A 14,831-nucleotide genomic window follows, 5' to 3' on the forward strand; every position below is an offset into this window, starting at 1 on the left:
AAAATAGTTTTTGTACCTTTTTAAATAGTTTTTGTAATTCCAAAAATAATTTTATAACTCGCGTAAAAATATTTTAGTATTTGCAAACCATTTTTCAAATTGAAGAAGATAGTTTTTATACTTAAATAGTTTTTGTAATTGACTTTTTTTTTTAACTTTCTAATTGTTTTGTTACTTGCAGAAAATTGTTTAAATCCTTGCGAATTGTTTTTCTAAATGAAGAAAATGTTTTTTATACCTGAAAATAGCTATTGTCATTGGAAAACATTTTTTAACTTGCAAATCGTTTTTTTACTTGCCAGAAATTGTTTTTATACCTGCAAATCGTTTTTGTAATTGTTTTTTTTAACTTGCGAATCATGTTGGTCCTTTAATACTTGCGAATCGTTTTCCTAATTAAAGAAAATTGCTTTTATACTTGAAAATAGTTATTGGAATTGAGAAGAAAAAAAAAATTTTTAGCTTGCGGATCGTTTTTTACTGGCCAAAAATAGTTTTTATACCTTTTTAAATTGTTTTTGTAATTGCAAAAATCATTTTCTAACTCACGTAAAAATATTTTAGTACTTGCAAACCATTTTTCTAATTGAAGAAAATAGTTTGTATATTTAAATAGTTTTTGTAATTGACTTTTTTTTTTTAATTTCTAATTGTTTTGTTACTTGCAGAAAATTGTTTAAATACTTGCAAATCGTTTTTCTAATTGGAAGAAAATTTATTTTATACTTGAAAATAGTTTTTGTAATTGGGAAAAAAACCCAAAAAAACCTTGCAAATATTTTTTTCACTGGCCCAAAATTGTTTTTATACATGAAAATTGTTTTTGTAACTGCAAAGATGTTTGTTTTAACTTGCGAATCATTTTGTTACTTGCATGAAAAATGTTTTTACACTTGCGAATCATTTTTCTAGTTGAAGAAAATCGTTTTTATACTTGAAAATAGTATTTGGAATTGGAAAAAATTGTTTTTTTGTAACTTGCGAATAATTTTTTTAAATGAAAAAATGTGTTTTGTTTTTTACTTGCGGATCGTACTTTATTTGCAGAAAACGGTTTTCCTACTTGTGAATCTTTTTTTTTTTTAATTGAAGAAATTTTTTTTTTTTTTTCTTACCAATCGTTGGACGTGAGTGAAAAAATGTTTGTGTGTTCGGCAGTAATTTCATTCCATACTTTGTGTGCACTTTAGAGTGGCTTTCTAAGTGGTGGTCAGCCAATCAATGGCAGCACACATAAGTCATACTTGCCAACCCTCCCGGATTTTCCAAAATTCAGGCTGTCCTCACTCAGGTCCGCATGGAGCTGGAGGGGGCGTGGCCTCCAGCTCCATGCGAACCTGAGTGAGGACAGCCTGTTTTCACATCCGCTTTCCCACCATATAAAATGCGTGTCTGCCCAATGACGTTATAACCGTAGAATGATCGAGGGCGAGTTCTTGGTTTCTTATGTGGGTTTATTGTTAGGCAGTTTCATTAATGTCCTCCCAGCGCGGTAACAACACACAACAACAGCAGTCACGTTTTCGTCTACCGTAAAGCAGTTCGTCTGCCGTAAACAGCAATGTTGTGACACTCTTAAACAGGACAATACTGCCATCTACTGTACATGCATATGGTTAGAAAAATAGTGACAGAGAATAAAACAAGGATGGACAATTCAACCCTTAACTCAACAATGAGTAGATGAGTGTTATGTGTGTGTATATGTGTAAATACACAGAAATTCAAGTATTTCTTTTATATATATATTAGGGCTGTAACGGTACGTGTATTTGTATTGAACAGTTTCGGTACGGGGGTTTCGGTTCGGCACGCGGCAGTGACGAACAAGTTTGGAAGCAGAAATCTTCACAAGCTGCTCTGCTTTCTGCCTCTGTGGCTCTGTCTCAGCAGCAAGCATTGTCCCGCCCACACAACCATCTGATTGGTTACATACAAAGCCAATCAGCAGTGCGTATTCAGAGCGCTATGACAGCCAATCAGCAGTGCGTATTCAGACTTCAGAACCATGTAGTCAATGCTTCAGCATCGAGCACAGAGATATTCGTTTAGCAGGGGAGCAGCGCACTCTACCCAAATTTTACTAAACACTTCCCAGTCACAACTATTACAAACATCACTATGAGCCTGTTGACCTTCTAGAAACATAAACTGCAGCTCAGCTAGCTCACAGTATAGGCTTGAGGTGAGGGCTAATTAGCTTTTAGCGTAAGGTTAGCTCATTTTGCTGTGTGCGTGCGTGTGTGTGTGAATAATCTCTCCTATTGCAATTGTACAATTTTTTTTTTCAGCTATAGTTACATGAGTCATTAGTAATGTAGAAGCCTAGTTTTGAATAGCAGGGTCCCTGCTTTCACATGTTGATAAAAATATAACATTTACATAATAAAAGTCAACTACAGGCTTCCCAAATGCTGTAATAAATTAAGCATGATGAGTTGACATTAAACAGTTTCAATGGAAACTGTTTAATGTTGCACTTTTTACTTGTAGAAGAAAGCTTTTGTCATTTTATTTAATCAAAGCAACAACTTGAGGCAGTTTAATGTGGATTAACGTGGGCAGAATTATTATAGTGTTCCCAATGTTAAAAGGATAAAGCCATTGTTTACAAATTTGGTAAATAAATAACCAAAAAATTAATATTTTGTTTTCTTACTGTACCGAAAATGAACCGAACCGTTGCCTCTAAACCGAGGTACGTACTGAACCGACATTTTTGTGTACCGTTACACCCTTAAAATATATATATATATATATATATATATATATATATATATGTATATATTAGGGGTGGGCAAATTAATGCATTAATTACGCGTTAACTCATCAATCTATTAACGCCGACAATTATTTTATCCCACATTTGCGTATGTTGTTTACATGCTTTTATTTTGTTAACTCCTTTTCTTAACAAGATGGCATCTCCCGGATGTACTTCGGCGTGGAGGGGCTCTTGGTAAAGGTGGAACATTCGGCAAAAATACCGGACAATTCTGCAAATTTCCTGGCTGGCTTACAGCGTGGTCACTCCGGGATCACTTACGACCGCCAGACAATTCTGGATGTGGATAGATCGGGCCGTTTTGGACTGAATGAGGCGTGCTTGCTAGACCGGCTAGCTAGCATGGGAATACTTTGCCGGCTACATCCAGCGGCCTGTGAAGCAGCGGAGTATATGTGTTGTCTGTCTATTTATGAATAATGCAGACCAGGAGTGTTGGCTGAGTTCTTAACGTTTGCTTTCAGAGCGTGCATATCACAACATACAAGATGCCGTCATGGCAACACAACCTATACCGGGCTACCGCGCATGCTCCTCCCTCCTGTTGCATGCTGGGTAGGGTAGTTCTTTTTTTCCCCTGGCTCATAACATCACAATATAGTACCATGTATATGATGCCTTCAGTTTATCAAAGCACCAAGCAAACAATCGGAAAATTCCCATCATATCAATTCCTAGATATGGTCATAATTATTTTAGATAGATAGATAGATAGATAGTACTTTATTGATTCCTTCAGGAGAGTTCCTTCAGGAAAATTAAAATTCCAGCAGCAGTGTACAGAGTTGAGATCAATTTAAAGAAAAAAAGTAAAAAGTAAATAATGGGGGTTTAAAAGGAAACAAAATAGAGAAATATTACAAAAAGAATAAAAAACATGGGAATAACAATATAACAGTAAAATAAGAATATAACAAGACAAAGTAGGCAGTAGTGACCATGTTATGAAAATGTATTGCACTGTTAATGTTTTAAGTGCACTACGCAGAATAAACACAACATTATTAATATTGCTACTTCGGATAATTTGATCAAAAATTCCCTAAAACAGCCCATTACCTATAATATAGTTTTTTTAAACAAATAAAAAAAAATGTTTCTGCTGTTACCTCAGAAATTGCCTGTTCAGATGTTATGATTGTGGCTCAGAGATTTGTATGTAGATTATATTTATTTTCCATAACAAACAGGATAACTTAAATACCCTGGCAGTGGCAATAAGCTTAAATGTTTGTATTTACATTTTTGGAGTTGATTTTCATCAAATATGCTATTTAACTGCTACTGTTTAACAAGGACTGATTTAAATTGTGTTTGCACAACAAATGTTTTGGCGCTTTTGTTCATGTGGGAGAATATTCCAATAAAGGTGCACTACACACTACTTTTGAATTCATTATTGGGCTTTGCGTAGACAATGCAGTTAATCGCGATTAATCGGACAAATAGTGCAATTAACTTTGATTAAAATTTTTAATCGTTGCCCAGCCCTAATATATTTATATATAGCCATAGCTATACGCGCGCACACACACACACACACAAAGTCGCCGCATGCACACCAGCGCCGTTTTGCGCCACAAAACATGGCGGAACACTAACCACGGACATTGCTCAAGGAGATTTTCAGGCGTCGTTTCACTTTTGTTTCCCTCGCTTCACTTCTGTCGGGTAGAGTCTCGCGGTACGTTTACGGGCGCACTGCTGTGTTTGGATGGCGACAGGTGTGGACAATATTGGAGACAAACGCACATGTTGCTTGACAAGAGGAAACATGCAGCAGGACATGTGTTGGGAACGTTGTCACAACTTGTTTATAAAGTCTTTACTTTGTTTACTTCGCCTTTATTTAACTGCAAACGGCATCAGTGTTCTAATAACATCAATACCTGCTCAAATGGTACAAACCCCGTTTCCATATGAGTTGGTAAATTCTGTTAGATGTAAATATAAACAGAATACAATGATTTGCAAATCCTTTTCAAGCCATATTCAGTTGAATATGCTACAAAGACAACATATTTGATGTTCAAACTCATAAACATTTTTTTTTTTGCAAATAATCATTAACTGTAGAATTTGATGCCAGCAGCACGTGACAAAGAAGTTGGGAAAAGTGGCAATAAATACTGATAAAGTTGAGGAATGCTCACACTACACACTACTTTTGAATTCATTATTGGGCTTTGCGTATACAATGCAGTTAATCGTGATTAATCAGAGAAATAGTGCGATTAACTTCGATTAAAATTTGTAATCGTTGCCCAGCCCTAATATATATATGAAATACTTTACTCTTAACCACGTCCCCCCACCGCCCACCTCCCGAAATCGGAGGTCTCAAGGTTGGCAAGTATGTATATAGTTCACCCGTCAGCTTAATACGTCAAATAATTCTATATTATGAAGGAAATAAAAAAACGAATTCAACCTGTGAGATGACTATTTTGTTTTGGAAAATTGGAGTCCTAAAAACCGCTCCATCAGGTCCTTACCCTATGAAATGTTTTTGTTGGCGTGACAAAACATACCAGCATGAGCCGGCCTCACACACCAAGTGTGTTGTTTTTTAACATTGTCAAGTTTGAATTCCGTGTCGCGAACAAAAGGTACACTTCCTGTTTGTTGGAGGGAAGGAAGAGGTTTTATGGTCTGTCTGAGACAAACCTCACGAGACTTGTTGCCATCTTAGAAAATACACTGTCCGATGGTTTTGCTGCGGTGGATTCTTACTAAAAGTGTCTGATTCCGTCCGACTCAACCAACATTAATATTGTTTTCTCAGGCTACTGTTGTTGGGAAGCAAGAAACCCCACAGCTGCACTTCAAAAGGGGTCTCACGTGGCACACACACACACACACACACACACACACACACACACACACACACACACACACACACACGTTATCTTCTTTGCAAAGTGTTTGAGTGCCGGCAGCTGCATAGTTTTGACTTAAAGCGCTTGTTTTGTGATGCTAGCACACAAGACATTGCATGTTGAAACTCGCGATGAAGTGACCAAAACTCTCTTGTTGGTCTCTTCTCTTCTCAGCAGCCATGAAGATAGCATCTTTCAACATCCAGAAGTTTGGAAGAAACAAAGTGTCCGATCCAGAGGTCCTTCAAATCCTTGTCCAGGTAAGACACGCATGATAGCAGCCACACACTTCCAAATATTATTTTTGTTTTGCTAAGTTTCAAAACGTTGTTGTTTAAGATCATCAAACAAATACAAATATTAGACAAAGATAGCCCAATTAAACATAAAATGTAGTTTTTAAATGGAGATGTTAAAGAAAACAACTACAAACCCCGTTTCCATGTGAGTTGGGAAATTGTGTTAGATGTAAATATAAACAGAATACAATGATTTGCAAATCCTTTTCAAGCCATATTCAGTTGAATATGCTACAAAGACAACATATTTGATGTTCAAACTCATAAATTTAATTTTTTTTTGCAAATAATAATTAACTTCAAATTTCATGGCTGCAACACGTGCCCAAGTAGTTGGGAAAGGGCATGTTCACCACTGTGTTACATCACCTTTTCTTTTAACAACACTCAATAAACGTTTGGGATCTGAGGAAACTAATTGTTGAAGCTTTGAAAGTGGAATTCTTTCTCATTCTTGTTTTATGTACAGTTTCAGTCGTTTAACAGTCCGGGGTCGTATTTTACGCTTCATAATGCGCCACACATTTTTCATGGGAGACAGGTCTGGACTGCAGGCGAGCCAGGAAAGTACCCGCACTCTTTTTTTTTTACGAAGCCACGCTGTTGTAACACGTGCTGAATGTGACTTGGCATTGTCTTGCTGAAATAAGCAGGGGCGTCCATGAAAAGGACGGCGCTTCCAAAACCTGTATGTACCTTTCAGCATTAATGGTGCCTTCACAGATGTGTAAGTTACCCATGCCTTGGGCACTAATGCGCCCCCATACCATCACAGATGCTGGCTTTTGAACTTTGCGTCAATAGCAGTCTGTATGGTTGGCTTCCCCTTTGATCTGGATGACACGATGTCGAATATTTCCCAAAAAAATTTGAAATGTGGACTCGTCAGACCACAGAACACTTTTCCACTTTGCATCAGTCCATCTTAGATGATCTCGGGCCCAGAGAAGCCGGCGGCGTTTCTGGATGTTGTTGATAAATGACTTTCGCTTTGCATAGTAGAGCTTTAAATTGCATTTACAGATGTAGCGACAACCTGTATTTAGTGACAGTGGTTTTCTGAAGTGTTCCTGAGCCCATGTGGTGATATCCTTTAGAGATTGATGTCGGTTTTTGATACAGTGCCGTCTGAGGGATGGAAGGTCACGGTCATTCAATGTTGGTTTCCGGCCATGCTGCTTACGTGGAGTGATTTCTCCAGATTCTCTGAACCTTTTGATGATATTATGTAACGTAGATGTTGAAATCCCTAAATTTCTTGCAATTGCACTTTGAGAAAGGTTGTTCTTAAACTGTTTGACTATTTGCTCACGCAGTTGTGGACAAAGGGGTGTACATCGCCCCATCTTTTCTTGTGAAAGACTGAGCATTTTTTGGGAAGCTGCTTTTATAGCCAATCATGGCACCCACCTGTTCCCAATTAGCCTGCACACCTGTGGGATGTTCCAAATAAGTGTTTGATGAGCATTCCCCAACTTTATCAGTATTTATTGCCACCTTTCCCAACTTCTTTGTCACGTGTTGCTGGCATCAAATTCTAAAGTTAATGAATATTTGCACAAAAAAAATGTTTATGAGTTTGAACATCAAATATGTTGTCTTTGTAGCATATTCAACTGAATATGGCTTGAAAATGATTTGCAAATCATTGTATTCTGTTTATATTTACATCTAACACAATTTGCCAACTCATATGGAAACGGGGTTTGTACCATTTGAGCAGGTATTGATGTTATTAGAACACTGATGCCGTTCGCAGTTAAATAAAGGCGAAGTAAACAAAGTAAAGACTTTATAAACAAGTTGTGACAACGTTCCCAACACATGTCCTGCTGCATGTTTCCTCTTGTCAAGCAACATGTGCGTCTGTCTCCAATATTGTCCACACCTGTCGCCATCCAAACACAGCAGTGCGCCCGTAAACGTACCGCGAGACTCTACCCGACAGAAGTGAAGCGAGGGAAACAAAAGTGAAACAACGCCTGAAAATCTCCTTGAGCAATGTCCGTGGTTAGTGTTCCGCCATGTTTTGTGGAGCAAAACGGCGCTGGTGTGCATGCGGCGACTTTGTGTGTGTGTGTGTGTGTGTGTGTGTGTGTGTGTGTGTGTGTGTGTGTGTATAGCTATGGCTATATATAAATATATTAGGGCTGGGCAAGGATTAAAAATTTTAATCAAAGTTAATCGCGATTAACTGCATTGTATACGCAAAGCCCAATAATGAATTCAAAAGTAGTGTGTAGTGCACCTTTATTGGAATATTCTCCCACATGAACAAAAGCGCCAAAACATTTGTTGTGCAAACACAATTTCAATCAGTCCTTGTTAAACAGTAGCAGTTAAAAAGCATATTTTATGAAAATCAACTCAAAAAATGTAAATACAAACATTTAAGCTTATTGCCACTGCCAGGGTATTTAAGTTATCCTGTTTGTTATGGAAAATAAATATAATCTACATACAAATCTCTGAGCCACAATCATAACATCTGAACAGGCAATTTCTGAGGTAACAGCAGAAACATTTTTTTTATCAGGGATCTTATGTTTAAAAAACCTATATTATAGGTAGTGGACTGTTTTAGGGAATTTTGGATCAAATTATCCGTAGTAGCAATATTAATAATGTTGTGTTTATTCTGCGTAGTGCACTTAAAATAATTATGACCATATCTAGGAATTGATATGATGGGAATTTTCCGATTGTTTGCTTGGTGCTTTGATAAACTGAAGGCATCATATACATGGTACTATATTGTGATGTTATGAGCCAGGGAATAAAAGAACTACCCTACCCAGCATGCAACAGGAGTGAGGAGCATGCGCGGTAGCCCGGTATAGGTTGTGTCGCCATGACGGCATCTTGTATGTTGTGATATGCACGCTCTGAAAGTAAACGTTAAGAACTCAGCCAACACTCCTGGTCTGCATTATTCATAAATAGACAGACAACACATATACTCCGCTGCTTCACAGGCCGCTGGATGTAGCCGGCAAAGTATTCCCATGCTAGCTAGCCGGTCTAGCAAGCACGCCTCATTCAGTCCAAAACGGTCTATCCACATCCAGAATTGTCTGGCGGTCGTAAATGATCCCGGAGTGACCACGCTGTAAGCCAGCCAGGAAATTTGCGGAATTGTCCGGTATTTTTGCCAAATGTTCCACCTTTACCAAGAGCCCCTCCACGCCGAAGTACATCCGGGAGACGCCATCTTGTTAAGAAAAGACGTTAACAAAATAAAAGCATGTAAACAACAAACGCAAATGTGCGATAAAATAATTGTCGGCGTTAATAGATTGATGAGTTAACTCGTAATTAACACATTAATTTGCCCACCCCTAAAATATATACATTTTTTTAAAATTATTTTCAGAAAACCGTCATTTATTAATGCAGTTTAGGCAATACTGCTTATTTCCTGGAAACAAAGTCACTGCATGCGCACCAACGCAGTTTTGCTCCACAAAACATGGCGGAATATATATATATATATATATATATATATATATATATATATATATATATACAGTGGGGCAAAAAAGTATTTAGTCAGGCACTGATTGTGCAAGTTCTCCCACTTAAAATGATGACAGAGGTCTGTAATTTTCATCATAGGTACACTTCAACTGTGAGAGACAATTCAAAGCTCTCACTGATGGAAGGAGGTTTTGGCTACAAATCTCACGATACATGGCCCCATTCATTCTTTCTTTAACACGGATCAATCGTCCTGTCCCCTTAGCAGAAAAACAGCCCCAAAGCATGATGTTTCCACCCCCATGCTTCACAGTAGGTATGGTGTTCTCGGGATGCAACTCAGTAGTCTTCTTCCTCCAAACACAACGTGTTGAGTTTGTACCAAAAAGTTCTATTTTGGTTTCATCTGACCACATGACATTCTCCCAATCCTCTGCTCTATCCATTTTGGTATATTTGGGCGTGATGCGGACGTTTTACCGATCCGTTGTGGTGAAGAAGGAGCTGAGCCGGAAGGCAAAGCTCTCATTTTACTAGTCGATCTACGTTCCCATCCTCACCTATGGTCAAGAGCTTTGGGTCATGACCGAAAGGATAAGATCACGGGTACAAGCGGCCCAAATGAGTTTGGGTCTCTCCCTTAGAGATAGGGTGAGAAGCTCTGCCATCCGGGAGGAACTCAAAGTAAAGCCGCTGCTCCTCCACATGGAGAGGAGCCAGATGAGGTGGTTCGGGCATCTGGTCAGGATGCCACCCGAACGCCTCCCTAGGGAGGTGTTTAGGGCACGTCCAACCGGTAGGAGGCCACGGGGAAGACCCAGGACACGTTGGGAAGACTATGTCTCCCGGCTGGCCTGGGAACGCCTCGGGATCCCCCGGGAAGAGCTAGACAAAGTCGCTGGGGAGAGGGAAGTCTGGGCTTCCCTGCTTAGGCTGCTGCCCCCGCGACCCGACCTCTGATAAGCGGAAGAAGATGGATATATATATATATATATATATATACATTGTGTGTGTGTGATTTTTTTACATGATTTCAGCCCCCCGCCAAGTATTTTTAGCCCAATGCGTTCTCCAATTTCAAATGTTTGGACATCCAGGGTCTAGAGCCCCATTAGGCTACTTTTATTTCCCTGCATCAGTGCAGATTTGGGCGTCATGAAAGGTTTACATGCAAATATATAAGCGATCATGAAACTCTATTTAAAACGGGATGGACTTGATTTATACACCTGGAAGAAAAATAATTTTTGAAAGATTTAAACCATTCATCAACAATATGTTACTGCTCGCCCGGACCTCACTTCCTCGATTTTGTCTAGACAATGTAAGCTTCTGACTCTATATCATTTGGAGCATTCATTTATTTTCGCGGCTGTGTTGGATCCACTATGGATTGAACTTTCACAGTATCATGTTAGACCCGCTCTACATCCATTGCTTTCGGTCCCCTAGAGGGGGGGGGGGTTGCCCACATCTGAGGTCCTCTCCAAGGTTTCTCATAGTCAGCATTGTCACTGGCGTCCCACTGGATGTGAATTCTCCCTGCCCACTGGGTGTGAGTTTTCCTTGCCCTTTTGTGGGTTCTTCCGAGGATGTTGTAGTCGTAATGATTTGTGCAGTCCTTTGAGACATTTGTGATTTGGGGCTATATAAATAAACATTGATTGATTGATTGATTGATTGATTGATAGTGACATTAAAAAGCATTTATTAGGATTACCTGTCGGTGGTCGAAGGCTCATTGCCTTTTCAACCTTATTAGCACGCCGCTTGATCCTCTTGGAATGGAAGGAAGCTGCCCCAGCCACAGTCTCACACTGGGTAAAAGTGAAGTGAATTATATTTATATAGCGCTTTTCTCTAGTGACTCAAAGTGCTTTACATAGTGAAACCCAATATCTAAGTTCAATTTAAAGCAGTGTGGGTGGCACTGGGAGCAGGTGGGTAAAGTGTCTTGCCCAAGGACACAACGGCAGTAACTAGGATGGCGGAAGTGGGAATCGACCCTGGAACCCTCAAGTTGCTGGCACGGCCACTCTACCAACCGAGCTATACCGCCCCACTATGCCATGTCTTGTTTCATTACAGTCAATAGTGTTGTGTGTGTGTGTGTGTGTGTGTGTGTGTGTGTTTGCAAGCGCACATGTGTGTGTGAAGTGAAGGGAATTATATTTATATAGCGCTTTTCTCTAGTGACTCAAAGCGCTTTACATAGTGACACCCAATATCTAAGTTACATTTAAAGCAGTGTGGGTGGCACTGGGAGCAGGTGGGTAAAGTGTCTTGCCCAAGGACACAACGGCAGTAACTAGGATGGCGGAAGTGGGAATCGAACCTGGAACCCTCAAGTTGCTGGCACGGCCACTCTACCAACCGAGCTATACCGCCCCACTATGCCATGTCTTGTTTCATTACAGTCAATAGTGTTGTGTGTGTGTGTGTGTGTGTGTGTGTGTGTGTGTGTGTGTGTGTGTGTGTGTGTGTGTGTGTGTGTGTGTGTGTGTGTTTGCAAGCGCACATGTGTGTGTGAAGTGAAGGGAATTATATTTATATAGCGCTTTTCTCTAGTGACTTGCCCAAGGACACAACAGCAGTGACTAGGATGACACAAGCGGGAATCGAACCTGCAACCCTCAAGTTGCTGGCACGGCCACTCTACCAACCGAGCTAAGACGTTTTATATCATCTCAAGCTAGAGAAAATTAGACTTGTGATGAGGGGTTCTGAAAGGAAGTTTTATCGGGTGTGGAGGTGTTTTCTGACCTTTTTCTGACCAACCATCAACAGTGATTTTTTTTTTTTTTAACAGTATTCTGGTTAGTTTACATACTGAAGCTCTACATACAGTATATTTATGTTTTATGCCATTACTGTATAAGTGACAGTCTATGCAAGGTTTTTTTTTTTTTTTTTTTTTTTTGTGTTCCTTTTTGGGGTGGATGTTTGTTTTTTCTATTTTAGCTTTATTTGATTTGATTTGATTTTTTTCTCTTTGAAAAAAAAAATAGTTTATTGCTGTTTTTCTGTTCTGTTCATCTCCGTCTAAACCAGGGGTGCCCATTACGTCGATCGCGAGCTACCAGTCGACCGCGGGGGTGTGTCAGTCGATCTCCAGCCAGGCTTTTAAAAAAAATAGACCTAAAAATTAGTGATCATCAATTTTCACCAAGACGTCACTTAAATGACATTCACGGTACCGGAGGGTCTTGTGAGATGACGCTGGCTGCTGCAAGATCATTATTATGAAAATATGACCGAGAGGAAGGCGAGAAACACTTTTTATTTCAACAGACTCTCGCGCCGTACCTTCCATCAAAACTCTAAAGGCCGACTGCACATTTCCTATCTTCACAATAAAAGCCCTGCTTCATGCTGCCTGCGCTAACTAAATACAGAGTCTCGGAAAACTGGCGTGCACAAGTGATCCCTCAGAAAGCTTTCTGAGACTCTTATTTTGTTAGCGCAGGCAGCATGAAGCAGGGCCTTTATTGTGAAGATAGGAAATGTGCAGTCGGCCTTTAGAGTTTTGACGGAAGGGACGGCGCGAAAGTCTGTTGAAATAAAAAGTGTTTCTCGCCTTCCTCTCTGTCATTTTTTCATAATAATGAACTGGCAGCAGCCAGCGTCATCTCACAAGACCCTCGGGTGCCGTGAATGTCAATCAAGCAAGCTACGGAATTTGCCGCCAATGTTTTTCTTGTAAAGTGTATGGAAGCTGGATGAATTCGATGCCAAAAACCAACCACTTTCATGTGGTATTGTACAGAAAGGACAACTTTTTTTCCCCTCCATTTGAAAATGTGGGCGTTATCATCATTACTGTCTGATTCCAATCAATGCAAGTCATCAGAATCAGGTAATACACCAACTTATATTCTTGTCTTTGTGAAAGAAAGACATCTATATGTGTTACACATGCTTGTATTATCATTAAACACATTTAACTTGTTTACAAAAATGTCTCTTTCATAAATAAATAAATATAAATGATATATATAAATGAGGTAGATCCCCTCGAGTTGGTCAATTGAAAAGTAGCTCGCCTGCAGAAAAAGTGTGGGCACCCCTGGTCTAAACATTAATAAAAAAATCAAACACTAAAAAGCATGTATTTGACTTCTTCATACATGCAGAAACCCTCTTCTGGTCTGTGATGTTTCTCCTTTGAAAATGTCTCCTGCAGATTATCTCTCGCTATGACATCATCTTGATCCTGGAGGTGGTGGACATCAGCGGCAGGTCGGTCGAGACCCTCATGGATGCACTCAACACGTAAGCACAGCGTTGAAAGGAGTGCAAAAAAAAAACATGGATTATAACTAGGGATGCACCGATTAATCGGTAACCGAATATATTCGGCCGAATATGGCAAAAAAAGACACATTCGGCCTCCGGTGGAATGAGTTAAGGACAAGGCCGAATAGTGGCGTGTGACGCAATTTTTTGACGCGGTGACGTTGGGATATGTTGTGTACCTGTATAAGTGTATGAGGTTACAAGCACACACTTATTGAGATTTAGTGGGGCCTCTGTTTACATTATTAGCCTGTTGTGTAGGCTACCTGTATAAGTGTATGAGGTTACAAGCACACACTTAATTGAGATTTACTTGAGCTTTCTGTCTACATTATTAGCATATCTACTGTGGCTAAGCAGACTTTTGCCAAAAGGACAATAATTCATTTGTTGTGGGTTTATCCACTTTAATGCACTTTATTTTTTTGTTGGAATGCATGTTTTGTTTGAAGGCCTAATATAAATGAAAAACTTTGTGCTTTCTTTGAAAAGCAAAGGCTACTGGAATATTAAAAAAAATGCCCATATTCAATAAAAAAATACTTTATTTGAAAAACATGTCTAAATTTTTTTCCAGGCTATTTATGCAATATAAAAAAAATTGTGAAAAACTGCATTCATTATTCGGTATTCGGCCAAGCGTTTAAATTTTATTCGGCTTCGGCTTCGGCCACAAATTTTCATTTCGGTGCATCCCTAAGTCTTTCACAAGCACATGCTTTGGTTCATTTTTATTATTTCAATGATGAGTATGTACAGTAGGACAGCGTTGTTAGTTTCAATGTTAGCAGCAAGAAAACAAGAACAAAGTCGGCACAACATTAGAATGAATAAATACTTAAACTAATCATGGCCTCAGGGACATTTTTCACAGTCTTGTTAATCATCCAAAGCATCTTCCTGACAGAATGATGGATGCAGCACATATTTCTCAACCCCCCTGAGCGTAGTGTGTGTGTGTGTGTGTGTGTGTGTGTGTGTGTAGGTCAGACACGGCCCATCACTACACTTTGAAGATCAGCTGTCGCCTGGGACGCTCCCGCTACAAGGAGCAGTTCATGTTCCTGTACAGGTGAGGCCTGAAGGTCACCTGAC

The 14,831-nt window shown here is 39.4% G+C and overlaps 1 protein-coding gene and 1 long non-coding RNA gene across 5 annotated transcripts in view; one reads left to right on the top strand and one right to left on the bottom strand.

Annotated features, from left to right (window-relative positions):
- Nucleotides 1–12,095, bottom strand: part of LOC133546085 (uncharacterized) — a 424,415-nt gene extending 412,320 nt beyond the window's left edge. Inside the window, exon 1 of the long non-coding RNA XR_009804981.1 lies at nt 12,065–12,095. This is a non-coding gene — a long non-coding RNA (uncharacterized LOC133546085). The remainder of the gene's footprint in view (nt 1–12,064) is intronic.
- Nucleotides 1–14,831, top strand: part of dnase1l4.1 (deoxyribonuclease 1 like 4, tandem duplicate 1) — a 45,666-nt gene that overhangs the window by 8,049 nt on the left and 22,786 nt on the right. For 2 of the 4 annotated variants that reach the window (XR_009804979.1, XM_061891887.1), the window contains exons 2-4: nt 5,839–5,924; nt 13,624–13,712; nt 14,722–14,808. Coding sequence is in view for 3 of the 4 variants with exons in the window: in XM_061891887.1 (XP_061747871.1) it covers nt 5,844–5,924; nt 13,624–13,712; nt 14,722–14,808 (257 nt within the window). In the remaining variant the exon portion in view is untranslated. Of the gene's footprint in view, nt 1–5,462; nt 5,620–5,838; nt 5,925–13,623; nt 13,713–14,721; nt 14,809–14,831 lie in introns of those variants that run through there. The other 2 variants (XM_061891904.1, XM_061891897.1) reach the window with 2 other exon arrangements.

Source organism: Nerophis ophidion, linkage group LG02 (genome assembly GCF_033978795.1).
Source record: "Nerophis ophidion isolate RoL-2023_Sa linkage group LG02, RoL_Noph_v1.0, whole genome shotgun sequence".
Taxonomy (NCBI): domain Eukaryota; kingdom Metazoa; phylum Chordata; class Actinopteri; order Syngnathiformes; family Syngnathidae; genus Nerophis; species Nerophis ophidion.